General features: G+C 39.9%; 1 protein-coding gene across 1 annotated transcript in view; it reads left to right on the top strand.

Moving 5' to 3' along the window:
- Positions 1–15796, top strand: part of ITGA2 (integrin subunit alpha 2) — a 101341-nt gene that overhangs the window by 44504 nt on the left and 41041 nt on the right. The window contains exons 5-10 of the mRNA XM_047763013.1: positions 2005–2119; positions 2281–2408; positions 4902–5050; positions 10043–10193; positions 10595–10760; positions 13119–13195. Of these exons, the coding sequence (XP_047618969.1) occupies positions 2005–2119; positions 2281–2408; positions 4902–5050; positions 10043–10193; positions 10595–10760; positions 13119–13195 (786 nt within the window). The remainder of the gene's footprint in view (positions 1–2004; positions 2120–2280; positions 2409–4901; positions 5051–10042; positions 10194–10594; positions 10761–13118; positions 13196–15796) is intronic.

Here is a 15796-nt window from a genome sequence, read left to right as displayed (position 1 = left end):
CAGGGTTGCTTTTATGTTTTTGGCTTGCTTGTTTTTAAAGTCAAATACATTAAGAAAGAAAAACATTGAGATGTAGGGATTACAGAATGTGGTTCAAAGTTTTCAACCTGTAGCTTTTTTTTTATCTGTAACTTTATGTATTTTATGTAAAGCATAAAATGTTTTACACATCTTATTTATAAAATAAGAGCATTTGAGAGATTAACAGTCAGTATAGCAAGTAGTAGGAAGAAGGGAGGGAAGGAGAAAGAAAAGAGAAAAAAAAAAAGCCAAAGTTTCCTTTCCATACCTAAAAGGTCAAAACTCTTAAGATACTCTTAAGAATTCTGTGGAAAAGACTGACAATCATCACATTTTTCTGAACCTTCTTAAGTTCTGGGCTTAAAGCAGGAATGTTGTTCTGGCATTAACAATTGGCATATTCTAATTTCAACTACTTAATGCTCTTTTCCATTGCTTTTAAAACAACAAAAAAATCTTTTTTGGAGACCTCATGAATTGTTATTTTTCAGGGTGATTGGAAAAAAAACCAACTTGGGGATGTGGGTATGGGCATCAATTATTGGTATCTGTTATTTGGTAAACTAACACAAGGCATCAGTCATGATTTTCCCCTAATTGGCAAAATGAACCAGTTTTATAAGGGGAAAAATGATGCCTTGTTCACTGAAATACGACCACAGCTGCTTCTCTCCTTTGAGCTACCAACAATTAAACTGGGTCAAATAAATTCCCTTCTATTCTTCCAAACACTTTTTGTAGTACCACACTTTTTGCTTAAGTTTTCGTAATTGATCCACTGCTTTATGTAAGGCTAAATTTTGTAGATCTTTTTTTTTTTTTTAGATCGTGACTAGGCTTCTCCCCATTTGTCCTCCTTTCATATTTAGCAATTTGAATATTATTTAATCTAATATTCCCCATGCGATTTCTTCATGATCTAATCAGGCGTTCCTGGCATTCAAGGGCTGCTGAAAGGGAGAGATTTGGAATGGGGTTAATGGAGATATTAATACTTAAGTATGATGTGCAAAGGAGACAAGTGCCAGCTTGGATGACTGAAGGTTTTAGGGAGTGGAAATAGGGGGTTCTGAAGTCCTCAACAAAATATTTTGTAACTGCAAAGTTAAAAACCGTCAGTTCATGAACCTCCTTTGTGTTTGTTTAGCATGCAGAGTGTTTCAGGGTTTTTAAACTAGATTTACACACAGAACTTTTCCTTTGACTCTGTTTGAGAATTTGGGAGATTTGGCGGCACAGAGTTTGTTTGACCTGCACCGGCGGGCAGGAGACCCAAGAGCCTGCCCTGCACCTGGGGAGTGGGCTCCTGGTTCACTGTGGTGTCTACACCTGGCCCAAGTCCTGTTCCAGGTTTCCTGCCTGGCCCATGGGGGCATGAGGGCTTATGGTTTCTGCTGAATGGCATAAATGGAAGGGACTGGAGGAGACCTATGTTCAAGGAATACCAATGATAACGATGCCAGCTAACAATTATGTGCTGCTTGCCGTTTATCCAGTACTGTTCTAAGTGTTAGACCTATGGACTCATTTCATCTTCACACCAACCTCAAGTTAGGAGGCTTGATTATCCTCACTTCACAGATGAGGCAGCGGAGACCCATGTGACTGAGTGACAAAAATGAACTTTGCACACATTTTCCCCTGGGGGCTCTCTGGAAGGACAGCACCCCTCTTCTCTAGCTCAGCAGGGGACCCAGTGGGCTCCTCCTGCACTGACAGTCTCAGCATCCCCATCCTTGAGACTCCTGCCACTGGGCACGGCACACAGCCACCTTCCCTGGCACATCAGCCACCCTCTCTCTCCCCTCCATTGGCTCCGGGGCCCTTTCACACAGAGGCAATGTTGAATTCTTAGTTTCAAGAGTTGATGATTCCTGTTGTCTTGGAAAAAGAATAGAAAGGATTTCTGAGTTTCCCCGCTGGTGAGGTGGGGGGTTAACGTGATCATTCGTGTGTTTTGTCATTGTTCTCATTTCTTTTAAGACCTGCGGTCCCCTGTGGGCACAGCAGTGTGGAAGCCAGTATTACACAACCGGGGTTTGCTCTGATGTCAGTCCTGATTTTCAGCTCCTGACCAGCTTTTCACCTGCAGTTCAGAGTAAGTTACAAGTGTGCAGAGGGTCTGAGCCATGCCTTTCCTTAAAGGAGGGGGGAAATTGTATCAACAAGTGCCATCCTTTTTCACTTTGTCTCATGCTTATGTGGATGTGATTTTGCCTTACCTATGGAAGTATGTTTCTTTCGTCTTTTCCTGTGTAGCCTGCCCTTCCCTCATAGATGTTGTGGTTGTATGTGATGAATCAAACAGTATTTATCCCTGGGATGCAGTAAAGAATTTTTTGGAAAAATTTGTCCAAGGCCTGGATATAGGCCCCACAAAGACACAGGTATGGACATCCATTTTTATATACATTAGCCCACAACGTTCTGAGAAAATATTACTAGCTATGAGGTCTTAATCTTTGCATCAGTTAAATCCCCAATTTAAAAGCTTTTCATGGTAATCTAAAAAATGAATTGAAATTTGTGCTGCATTGAGTTATTCTGTATACAGCTTTGCCCAGTGCTGGTCTTTAAGCTCAGATTTCTTTCTGACACAAGCATCAGATACATGATAGAGCATTTCATCCTCTCTCATTGCTTATTTTTCCCCCTCTAACTCATGAACTAATCATTACATCTTAACATCCAATACAGATTTTCCTTACACACACTTGGACTAATGATGACTTCCTTTCATTTACTCTTTACTGGTGGGACAATTATCTTTGAATGCTAGGGGGGTTTTTTTACAAATAAGTTCATAGATAGCATATTCCTAGCATTTATTTTTTTAGTCTATTATCCTAGTCTAGCCTTCCATGTTTTAAAAACAGGACAAATCTTTTCAGTAATTTGGTGTAACTCTCTGTTTTAAGGAATCTTTTTTTTTTTTAATTTTTATTTATTTATTTATTTATTTATTTATTTTTTGTCTTTTGTTGTTGTTGTTGTTGCTATTTCTTGGGCCGCTCCCACGGCATATGGAGGTTCCCAGGCTAGGGGTCGAATCGGAGCTGTAGCCACCGGCCTACGCCAGAGCCACAGCAATGCAGGATCCGAGCCGCGTCTGCAACCTACACCACAGCTCATGGCAACGCCGGATCGTTAACCCACTGAGCGAGGGCAGGGACCGAACCCACAACCTCATGGTTCCTAGTCGGATTCGTTAACCACTGCGCCACGACGGGAACTCCTGTTTTAAGGAATCTTTAGTTTGGTTTGCTATCCTCCTGAGGTAGGCACCATGGTTTCTGGAGACCGTCACAGTCAAGGTCCCTCATAAGAGAAGTTTTCATATGTTTCTGCTTATTTTCTCTGTCTCTAAGTGGAGTGCCCCTCTAACGTGACTTACTGTATTTAATAGTCTCTCAGGTGGAATTCCTGGCCTTCCTCTTCTATCTTCTCTAGTGCATCTTCTTCATCTCTAGAGGTGGTTTTACTCAGTATCTTGTCTTACGATCTAAACATGACCTTTCTGTAAGCCTCAATACACCACATATCTAAATCTTCTATTCCACCTCCCCCATTTCTCACGCAGAAGTTCTGGCCCTAATGTCAGGGGGTCCTCTCGTCTTAGAGTTTTTTGATCCTTTCCTCTCTAAGTCTTACATCTCATTCTAAAGAGAAGGGTTCGGCAATATGTTTTTTGTCATGTTCCCCAGCGCTTGGTTAACCGCCTTCCTAGCAAAGTAGATGATTGAGCTCTGAAATCCAGGCCTTGCCCTTCCACCTCTCTTGTATGCTGCCTTCTATTTCAGAGACATTTTACCATTGATTTCTTTCTTTCTTTTCTTTCTTTCTTTTTTTTTTTTTTAAAGGGCAGCACCCACAGCATATGGAGGTTCCCAAGCTAGGGGTACAATCGGACCTACAGCCGCCAGGCCTACGCCACAGCCACAGCAACATCAGATCCGAGCCGCATCTGTGACCTACACCACAGCTCACGGCAATGCTGGATCCTCAACCCGCTGAGCAAGGCCAGGGATCAAACCCCAGCCTCACAGTTCCCAGTTGGATTTGTTTCCACTGTGCCACGACAGGAACTCCTTACCACTGATTTCTTTTTGCCACTTGCTGTTCGGGAGGCCCCAAGTCCTAGGCATAGAGGGTGATCCCAGTGCTGAGAACAAGGGCATTAACAGCAGTGTTTGACCTCCTTGATCTAAAGGATCAGAGTGTGTGCCTAAGCATCTTTGAAGTTGTCCTGCCTTTGGCTATCTCACGTAAGACTCTCTCTAATGGTATTTTCCCCGAAGGCCCGAAACTTCCTGCCCTACTCGCACCTGTAGCAGCTTTCTTCCTAAGACTCTCTGACCAGAGGAAATCCAGCACAACAAATACATCTGTGTTGACTGCATTGACTAACACATCAGTTTTTCTTGTGTTCAACTCTAATTCTTTGGGTATTATATACTTATCCTCAACTGATGAGATGTTATATTCAGTCCATGACTGCTTGTAATTGTTAACATGTTTATATCATTGGTAACTAGAAAATTTGTTTATATCATGTGAATCTTTCTGTTAGGAACTTTATTTACATTCATCCATTTGGCAGTGCTTAAAAATCTACATCTATTACTCTTAAGAACCAATTGGTACACAATAGCTCATTATCTCACTTGTCAGTAGGTTACTGCTGCTGCACACTTTTCTGACAAAGAAATTTTTCCACTGGGAAAAAAAATATTCTTAGGAAAAAAGTTGAAAATGATTTCCTTAAGCCATCCACCTGTGTCTAAATGCATGTTTGATTTTTATTATATTGGTTAAATAGAAATAATTAAATGATTTATAACCTAATGACTACCCTTTAATAAGCTGCTTTTCTCTTGAAGGTGGGGTTAATTCAGTATGCCAATAACCCAAGAGTTGTGTTTAACCTGAACACTTTTAAAACCAAAGCTGAAATGATTGAAGCAACATCCCACACAACCCAATATGGTGGAGACCTCACAAATACGTTCAAAGCAATTCAATATGCAAGGTAAGTTAGGATGCTAAGAGGCCAATAGTTTGATAAAATAGAAGTGCTTATACATAAGAAAAAGAAAAACATGGTATTGACACTTAAATCAGAACTATTAAGAAAAGTCTGAACATTCTGTAACTTGAACACTCTGAGAAGGCACTAGGGAATGAACATTTTAAATCTTTGATTTCTAGGACTTTCATAACATATTGTGTGATTTTTAAAAATTTTTAAAAATTTATATGAAGCCAATAAAATGAAATTGAAAGACCTTAGGTTAAGTTGGAAGTGGAGTAATCTGCAGTATTTATTAATATTTATCAGGGCAACTTGAGCTAATGGAGCACTTCTTGCAAATTAAGGAGGACCATAGAATCTTAAGGGTTGATGACCTAGGAGTCTGAACGGAGGTGAAGACCTCATTATACTCACTAAAATCTGGGGCAGCTGTGAGTGTCACAACTGTATGACTCTCCTAATTCTTAGCTCAGTTTCTCTATTTTCTCAGCACTGCTGACCCTCATCGTCACTGTTTTAATTAAATACCTTTATAAAAATGCTCAACACTCTCTTACTGTTAAAAGGTAAATGAGAACAGTAAGTTCACCTTCCCTTAGACCTACTTCCTGCCCATTTTCATCCAGTGGTGCATTCCTTCCTTCCACTGCCATCATTCCTTGACAGGTGTCCATACTCCCTTCTTCATGCCCTTGAAACACATGGTTCTGTCACCAGGTTAACTTGATCCCCTTTGTTACCCAACAACCCAGTGGTCCTGCCTCGAGCCACATCCTCTCTAGCATCCCTGATGAGCATGCACTGCTATTTCTACCCCAGTTGCCATAAGAACACAGACTCCTAGAAAACTGGCCAACTTTTTGTCAGCAACTTTACCTCTTTACTGACTGCTTTTCCTATTTTTCTTCTATAGGAGCCCTGTCTTCTATCGCCCTTTTCTCTTAGGCATGGTATCCACGCTCATGGATACATGAGCCTTAGTCCTGCATGGGTTGCTATGCATTGCTACATTGTCAGCTCTGAATTCTCTCCCAGAATTCACACAGGCATCCAGCTCAGGCTGAGTATCTTTTTTTGGAGTGTTGGCTCACCTATCAAATTCAGTACATCCTCAACTGCCTTCTTTTCCCTGCCCCTCCTCATGACTCTGCCATTTTGATTCACATGTCTGCCTTTCCCCCAGTCATTCGGACTAAAACTTGATGGTTTTCTTTATTCTTTCTGTTCCTCCTTAGGTCACATATCTGACCAGTCATCACAACCTCATCCTGTCATTTCTATTTCTGAATTTCCTCTTATATTTACCCCTTCTCTTTTTAGCATATTCTACTTGCTGCTTCTATCAACTGCTGTCTCTCCCCTTATGTTTCAAAAGTAGATTCCCTGCAAGAGAAGATATGATTGGTTTGGATAGACTTTCATTCCTATTAAGATGTCCTTTGGAGCCAAGTTATCTCATAGGCTGCTGGCCTACTGCCCTTATGTGACACACCCTTCCTGGTCCAGTAGAGGAGACTTAGGGGAGGACTAAGATGACATGGAAAATGGAGTTAGAAACAGGAGAGGGCTTGTGTTTTTAAGCAGGGAATACGGGTGTGGCGTTCTTCCCTGGAAAGAGCCTGGGGGCCTGGCAAACTTCCTTCTCAAGGAGAATGGCCACTTTCTGTTAAAATGGAACTCATATGGCTTTTATGATCTTTTCAAAACTTTGGTTTTCTCCCCATCATCTGTCCCTCACCACTATTTCCCAAGCTAATAGGAGTCTTTCCATTCTTAGGAGAATTAACTAACTTCTTACTATTTAATTTAATTATTTCCATTTCTTTCTCTTTTTCCTCCTCTTCCTCCTCCTCCTATTTTTTTTTTAAATTGCAGTATAGTTGATTTATAATATTGTATTAGTTTTGGATATACAGCAAAGTGATTCAGTTATGTGTACTTATATACCTATTTTTTTCATATCCTTTGCCCTTAGCGGTATTTAAAAAATATTGAGTGTAGTTCCATGTGCTCTGCAGTAGGTCCTTGTTGGTTATCTGCCTTGTATATAGTAGTGTGTAAGTGTTAATCCCAAACTTCTAATTTATCCCTCCCCCTCCTCCTCTTTCTTAATCTGTTTCTTTACAACATCAAATAGAATTATAATACTCTTTCAGTAAGTATTGCCATTTCTATTGATCTTATTTCCTTGAGTGCCTACAGTTTCAATTTATTGTTTCAAGCCCTGAAGGTGATTAAAATAAATGACACACAAGTTTCTACCCTTAGCAAATTTACAGTCATATATGAACTCTACTGTATGTCATAAAAAGTATAATTCACTCAAAAAGTGTTTGATGTGATCATGAGAATTCAAAGTTGGCTGAGAAATATGAAACATTTTTGTGTATTTCTATATTCTGCTCCATAGAATACAGAAAAGCTTTAGGAAATAAAATGATGTTCTGTTTTAAAGAGGTTGAATTTAAAGAGCTCCTTACACATTCCAGTGAAAATATCCAATGCATAGAAAGCACAAACTTAAAGATGGGAGGGATGAATGAAAGCAGATATAGACTCTAAGTTGTCATTGTATAAGTGATGAACCTCTATGATGACACAAGAAAGAATGTGCAACAAGAGGATCCAATAGACAGAAAAATGTTGGATAACTGGCTATCTAGAAACAAAGGTGAATCCTTGCCTCACTCCTTGAATCAAAATAAATTTTAGCTAAACCACCAGTTTAAATCTGAGAAAATGAAACCATTAAAAGACAATGAAAATACTTGGATGATTAAAGTGAAAAGTCTTAGAGATCAGTCCTTTTAAAATACCATGTCAAGAGTTCCTGTTGTGGCTGAGCAGTTAATGAACCTGACTAGCATCCATGAGGACACAGGTTCAATCCCTGGCCTTGCTCAGTGGGTTAAGGATCCAGTGTTGCCATGAGCTGTGGTGTAGGTCACAGCCATGGCTCAGATCCTGCATGGCCGTGGCTGTGGTGTAGGCTGGCAGCTATGGCTCCAATTTGACCCCTAGCCTGGAACTTCCATATGGCATGGTTGTGGCCCTAAAAAGACAAAAGACAAAAAAAAATGAAACGTCAAATGTGAGAGACACACACAAATTAATGTGTTTGATTATCAAAACATGAAATTTCTGTATAGAAGGAGTGTCACTAAAATTCAAAAAATGACTAATGAACTGACAAAATTATTTGCAATATACATGACAAAGGGTAATTTCTTTATTAACAGAAATTTTACTCATCAGGAAAATGATGAAAAACACAAAAATGGGCAAAGATAAAATTCAGGAGTTCACAAAGAAAGAAATGGCTAATAAACATATAAACATACTCATCATCCTTTATAGTAAAAACTACATATTAAAGCAATAATTATATATTATTTCTCACTTATAAGAGTACCCCAGATGAAAAGGTTAATAATCCTCACTGTTAAGGAAAGGAGGTAGAGAAAATTGCATTCTTTTTTTTTTTGGCCTTTTCTGGGGCAGCTCCCATGGCACATGGAGGTTCCCAGGCTAGGGGTCTAATCGGGGTTGTAGCCACTGGCCTATGCCAGAGCCACAGCGATGCGGGCTCCGAGCCGCATCTGCAACCTACACCACAGCTCATGGCAATGCCGGATCCTTAACCCACTGAGCAAGGCCAGGGATCAAACCCGCAGCATCATGGTTCCTAGTCCGATTCTTTAACCACTGAGCCATGACGGGAACTCCAAAATTTCATTCTTGTATGCTGATGTCAATATAAATTGGTAGAATTTCTGAAGAGTAGTTTAGTATTTATCAGAATTTGAAATATGTAAATCCTTTGTCCAAATAATTTCACTAAGATTTTATCCTACTAATACATTTGAAAAAGGATGCCAAGAAACATACACAAGGACATTCATTATGGCATTATTTGTAGAACTCAAAATGGCCTAAATGCATAATAATGGGGAATTGATTAAATAAACATTAATTCCTTCAAATAATGAAACATTATGCAGCCATCAATAAAGGAGTTCCAAACTAGTTGGTCACCAGTGGGGAGGAGTATGAAGGGCAATATAAAGGTAGGGGTGTCTAGATACTCATATGACAACAGAACAACGGGTGGGGGGGGAAATGTATACATGTAAGGATAACTTGATCCCCTTGCTGTACAGTGGGAAAAAAATAAATAAAATAAAAATAAATAAATAAAGGTAGGGGTGTAGGAGGCACACACTGTTGGGCGTGAGATAGGCTCAAGAATGTGCTGTACAACATGGGGAGTAGAGAGAATATTTTGTAATAATGATGAATAGAAAGTTTCCTTTAAAAATCATGTAAAAATTAAAAAAAACTTTAAAAATCAAACAAAGGAGCTGTATATGTGCTGGTATGGAAAGATCTCCATCAAAATGAAAAATACCTGTATAGAGGGTGTCCCCATTTGTATAAAAGTTTAAGGAGTAACTTTTGCATACATTTGCCTAAATGAAACATTTTCTAGAAGGAAACATACATTAAAATAGTGATTACCTTTGGAATAGTGGCTTAGTGTAAAATTTTTATTTTATACCTTTCCAAATGCTTTGGATTTCTTTTACCATGTGCCTTTATTACTTTTTAAAACATAATTTACTAATGAAAAAAAAAAAAACAAATGCAGATCCAATGAGTAAACTTTATATGGGGAGTGAATATCTTTGCTGTGATTTGTATTAATATGTTTCATTTTCTTAGCGGAAGATGATTCTGAGGATTCCTGCTGTAAGTAGACGCCATGAAAACCATGGAAGTTATTTTTTAATGCCGAGCAAGATTTATATTTTTATGTTTGTGCACACACTACAGATAGAATGTAGTTAGAAAATCACTAGAACTGATAGAAAACTTCTAAGTCACAATAGATTATGCTCAAAGAAATTGGTGTAATATTTATATTTCTAACCAGAGGTCCACATGTTAACTTTATCTCTGATAGTGGGTCTTTAATTTTGTCTGCCACAGAGATTCCGCTTATTCAGCAGCTGCTGGTGGACGACCAGGTGCTACCAAGGTCATGGTGGTTGTAACTGATGGGGAATCCCATGATGGTTCAATGCTGAAGGCCGTGATCGATCAATGCAACAACGACAATATACTGAGGTTTGGCATAGCAGTAAGTGGCTTTTCCTTTTATTGTCTTTCAGTTGCTGGGTAAATGTTCATTTGTCACATCACTTCTCAAGACAGCACTTTCTTATTGGCTGTCCATGGCTTATGGTGAAAGAACATACGTATCTCTGTTTCCTGGTGATTTTTCAGAGGATATGGAAGTGGGTTTTTTTGTCTTGTTTTGTTTTGTCTTTGTAGGGCCACACCCATGGCATATGGAGGTTCCCAGGCTAGGGGTCCAATCAGAGCTATAGCTGCTGGCCTATGCCACAGCCACAGCAGCAGGAAGTGTTCTGGATTCACCTCTCCAGAGGGCCTATGTGTTCAGAAATAGCCTAGAAAGTACTAATAGGAATACTGAAACACAGCAGTAATGGCCTTTTCCCCTCTTTCATTGTTTTTAAGGTTCTTGGGTACTTAAACAGAAACGCCCTAGATACTAAAAATTTAATAAAAGAAATTAAAGCAATTGCCAGTATTCCAACAGAAAGATACTTTTTCAATGTCTCTGATGAAGCAGATCTACTGGAAAAGGCCGGGACGTTAGGAGAACAAATTTTCAGCATTGAAGGTGAGATTTGAACCTTTCTTTCAAGAATTTTCTTTCAAAAACTTCAGTCAAGAATTCTTTCCTTCATTACTGCATACTTGCTCTGTTAATGTTAACTGATGTATCCTACATAAATAGTACTGCACAGCATCAGTAAGAAAAATAGACAAAGAATGATGAATAAGTAGTTTATAAAAGATAAAATATAAATGACCAATAAACATATGAAAATATTCCCAATTTTAGTAATTATTTTAAAATGTAAATCAAATCAATGTTACTTTGTGCCTAAAAGATAACAAAGATGAGCAATAATCTTGGAGAGATTATGGGGAAGCAAAGAAGCTCATACACTTGATCAGATTATAAATTATTAATCTTTTCGGGCAGCAATTTGGTAATATCTATTATAATCATAAATAGTTTTATCTTTCACACTGTAAATAGTTTTTCTAATGGTAAAAAGCTCTACCTTTTTATGCTGTTACATCATTTCTGAAATTCTTGAATTTGTTTGCAGCAAACATGTATACTTTTAAAATTAAAAAAGTACAGTGACGTTTGTTAATAGTTCACATTTCAAGGAAATATTTATCAAAGCTACACTAACTCATATGGCCTTGGTAGGTCTAGTCAGGATAGAAATATCACATGTTCAAGAGCTTATTGTAAGAACTGGAAACCAATTCCCAGTTGATAAAATGTCCCACATAACCCAAATCCTGGTTCCTGATAATTAACCCAAGTAATTCTCAGCAGTAGTGTATTTTACTGAGCACCTACTATGATTAGGCACTGCTTCAGAAGCTGGATCCCTATAGTCAAATCTTTATCTCCTGCTTATCCACCAGAAGGATCTATCCAACAATTTTTATTGCTTCTTACTAAATATCCATGGTGCTTCTGAATTTTTTGAATCATCCAAATCTCATGTCCTGAGGTAATATAAAAATTATCTGGATAACTATGGTAATAATTTTGTTTGTGGTAGTATAGAAATGAACAATGCAATCTAAAAGCTAACTAGAAATGATTTCGGAGTTCCCGTCATGGCTCGGTGGTTAACAAACCCAACTAGCATCCATGAGGACGCAGGTTCAATCCCTGGCCTTGCTTAGTGGGTTGAGGACCTGGTGTTGCCATGAGCTGTGGTGTACGTTGCAGATGTGGCTCAGATCCCACGTGGCTGTGTCTGTGGTGTGGGCCAGTGGCTCCAGCTCTGATTCAGCCTCTAGCCTGGGAACCTCCATATGCCACTGCCAGTGCAGCCCTAAAAAAAGACAAAAAGACAAAAACAAAAAAATGATTTTGAGTGTTACCTATTATTATGAATTTGGGGGGAGCTATGCTCTATTAAAAATTATCTCTACTCATATCATGTAAATTATTACATCTTCCAAATAAGTGACTATAATTTGTCTTCTCTACATTAATGTGGCAGTCCAGAAAGTTAGCTTCCTTTTTGGGAAGAGTAGTAAAATGTAACCACTTTGGCCGCACTGTATGGAAAGATTTCTAGTTGAGTCTCATGGTGCTAGTATCAGAGGCAAGCACATATGTAGAACTTGGACCAACTTTCCAGTTGGTAAAATTCCCATTCAGTCTTGAATTCTTGTTCCTGAAGCCTAATCCAAGTATCTCTCAGCACAGTCTTCACTACAGATCAATTGCTTGGCTCCTCCAACTCTGTCTGAGATATATGTGTATTTATTAGTATTAATATTCAAAGTTAAAAATGCAGTTAGGTTCTTAGCTTGTAATGATAGTTTAAAAAAAGAATCATGTCAGTTTTCATCTTACCATCCCCTATATTGTGAGTTTTCCTTTTTTTTTTTTTTTGGCTGCCCTGCAGCATATGAAGTTCCTGGGCTGGGATCAGATCCGAGCCACAGTTGTGGCCTATGCCGCAGCTGCAGCAATGTCAGATCCTTAACCCACTGTGCCGGGCTGAGAATTAAACCTGCATCCCGGTACTCCAGAGACATCGCTGATCCCATTGTGCCACAGCAGGAACTCTTTGAGTGTTCTTCGGTATCAGGAATTTCATAAGTATGCTGATCAATACATTAATGCAAAATCAAGATTCATGGCAACTTCAGAAATTACCTTGGAAGCATCGTGGATTTCTATGTCTCTTAGGACACTTCCTTAGAAATTCCTCCCTCCCAGAATCTGACAGTACTTCATTTTTGAGTGGATATCAGAACACTCTGTGTGTGTGTGTGTGTGTGTGTGTGTGTGTGTGTGTGCGCGCGCGCGCGCGTGCACGCATGCGCACATGCATGCATGTGTGTGCGTGCATGGACATGCACATGTATTTGAAAAATTTGATTTAAAATTGATAATAGCGATAAAATTTTTGAAACTACTGTTTCTCAGGTACTGTTCAAGGAGGAGACAACTTCCAAATGGAAATGTCGCAAGTGGGATTCAGCGCAGATTACGCTCCTCAAAATGTGTGTATATCAGATAACTTCCAGCCGGGTTATCATTTGCCGTAACACTTCTGGGAGCAGTAGTGGCATACTAAAATGGGAAAAACAGCCAGCTAGTGATCAGCAGTTCTCACTCCTAGTTACGGTCACTTAGTTTCTTTACGCTGTTGGTTTGCCATCTGAAAAACGAAGGTTAACAACGCCTTCCCTTCCCTATTTCACAGGGATATTTTATGGAAAAAATGATAACATGCAAGAAAGACTTTGAGTGCTCCAGGGAACAGTCACTATAATAAGTCAAGGTATCACTGCAGGAATTTTCTTTAACTCAATAAACTACTGGAAAAGTTAGTTAAAAACACACACTCCTGTCATCACTCTCATTGTTGAATTCTGAGTTGCCAGAGTATCGTTTTGAGAGCAGAGACTGAAGAGAAAAATAGCTGAGAAAGTAAGGAGTTAGGAAAAAAGTGAGATGGGACATCTTCTTAGCTCAGGGAAGTCCATTCTCTCTCAGAAACCTCCATCTCACAGGCTTCTGATTCTCATTCTACTCAGGATATGAGCTGTAAATGATAAATGCTCAGGGAACAATACGAACTCCAAGGATTTGACTGGCAGAATAAAGGACCAGGATCAGCTTACTTTCTCTCTAGAATAAAAAGCGCTAATGTTTTCTAGATCACCAGTCATTAGAGATGCTCATAAAAGTTATGGGTCTTTCCCTCAGAAAAAAATGTAAGCGAACTCACACACATGGAATTTTTCACACAATTTCCTGAGGTTTTTATACACTCTCGGAAGTCCCTTCCCTGCACCAGATTCAGAGCCCCAGATTTATGACATTCACATAATTTTGTGGTCTCTTAGCCTCAAAATGGGACACATCATTTCCCTATTTGCCAATTTTTTTAAATGGCTTTGTGTTTTCCATTCCAAAATCGTATCTTAGCTATTTTCTAAGGTCAAAAACTTCAAAATAAGAAGTCCCATTCTTACCACCCTGCCTTCTGTGATGATTTTTAGCTCAGAATGTTCAGACTGGGTTTTTTTTTTATTGTTGTTTTCTTTTGTTTGTTTGTTTTTAATTATGGCCGCACCTGAGGCATATGAAAGTTCCTAGGCCAGGGGTTGAATCGGAACTGCAGCTGCTAGCCTACACCACAGCCACAGCAACGCTGAATCTGAGCTGCATCTGTGATCTACCCTGCAGCAGCTTGTGGCAACACCAGATCCTCAATGCACTGATCGAGGCCAGGGATTGAACCCACGTCTCACAGACACTAGTCAGGTTCCGAAACTGCAGAACCACTATGGGAACTCCCCAGACTGGGTTTTGAGAGCATCCTGAGCAGACTGTCCTCTTTGGCCTCCCCACTGGTGCTCACCAGTGGCTGTTTTCCCTCCCACAGATGGAGTGTCATAGCCACAGGTGCCTTTTGTAGCTGTGCCATTTTCAAATAGATGGGCTAGGATAGAGAAGAGAAGATAGAGAACATTTGAGAAGGAGTCACAAAGAAAGGAAGGAAGATAGACCAGTTCAGCAGAGGGCGTCCACCACGGGTCTGGGGTAGCAGCGCCCACCTCTCTTCCTCTGGCAGCAGCATACCTCCTGTCCACAGTGATTCTTAGAAATCCATCAGACTTGAGGCTTTTTTTTTTTTTTTTCCCCTTAGGACTGCATATGTGGCATATGGAAGTTCCTAGGCTAGAGTTGAATCAGAGCTACAGCTGCCGGCCTATGCCACAGCCACAGCAATGCTGGATCTGGGCTGTGTCTGCGATCTACACCACAGCTCAAGGTAACACCAGATCCTCAACCCACTGAGCAAGGCCGGGGATTGAACCTGCATCCTCACAGATTCTAGTTGGATTCGTTATCACTGAGCCACAAGGAGAAGTCCCTCGAGGCCCACTTCTGACTCCTTTCTAAGGGCTCATGACCATTCAGCGCTTGCAGACATATGCCTTTGCATGGAAGTCTGAAGATGGCTAGGCACCCCTCCTGTACTGTAGTAACAGATTTATCTTTAAAGTGTGCCGTACTAAACAAAGCCCAAGGTAACAGAGCCCATGGGAAGGCTTCTTCTCCAGCACAAAATACATCAAAACAATTTAGAGATGTACCAACATACAATCTATGAAAAAAATAAAATCCAGCTGAGTGAAGATCTAACTGGCTTTATTCAATGATTCATGGATTGGGCAGCATCCCATCTGAAAGACAGAAAGGAACTCCAAGAGCTCCAGAGAGCTGCAGAGAATGCAAGGATTTTATAGGCAGAAGGAGTAAAGGATGGATTGTTTCAGGCAAGGTCACCTTCCTGTGGGGGAGGACAGTGTCTGCCAGGTGGACTACCTCACAGTCCTGACCAGGAAATTCCAAACTGACTCGTGCAAGATGACATTCCTCTGGGAGGGTGAAACTGCAGTTAGGTTAGGTATTAAGTCTGGGTTTGGTGACATGGACTCAGCTGATTCCATTTTTAGCCTGTTGTCTGTCTGTCTCTCTCTCTCTCTCTCTCTCTCTCTCTCTCTCTCTCTCTCTCTCTCTCTCTCTCTCTATTTATTTATTTATTTGTCTTTTTGCCATTTTCTTGGGCCACTCCCTCAGCACATGGA

The sequence above is a fragment of the Phacochoerus africanus genome, chromosome 1 (genome assembly GCF_016906955.1).
Source record: "Phacochoerus africanus isolate WHEZ1 chromosome 1, ROS_Pafr_v1, whole genome shotgun sequence".
Taxonomy (NCBI): domain Eukaryota; kingdom Metazoa; phylum Chordata; class Mammalia; order Artiodactyla; family Suidae; genus Phacochoerus; species Phacochoerus africanus.
The sequence above is the reverse complement of the archived record's forward strand: the minus strand, read 5'-3'. Positions and strand labels throughout refer to the sequence as shown.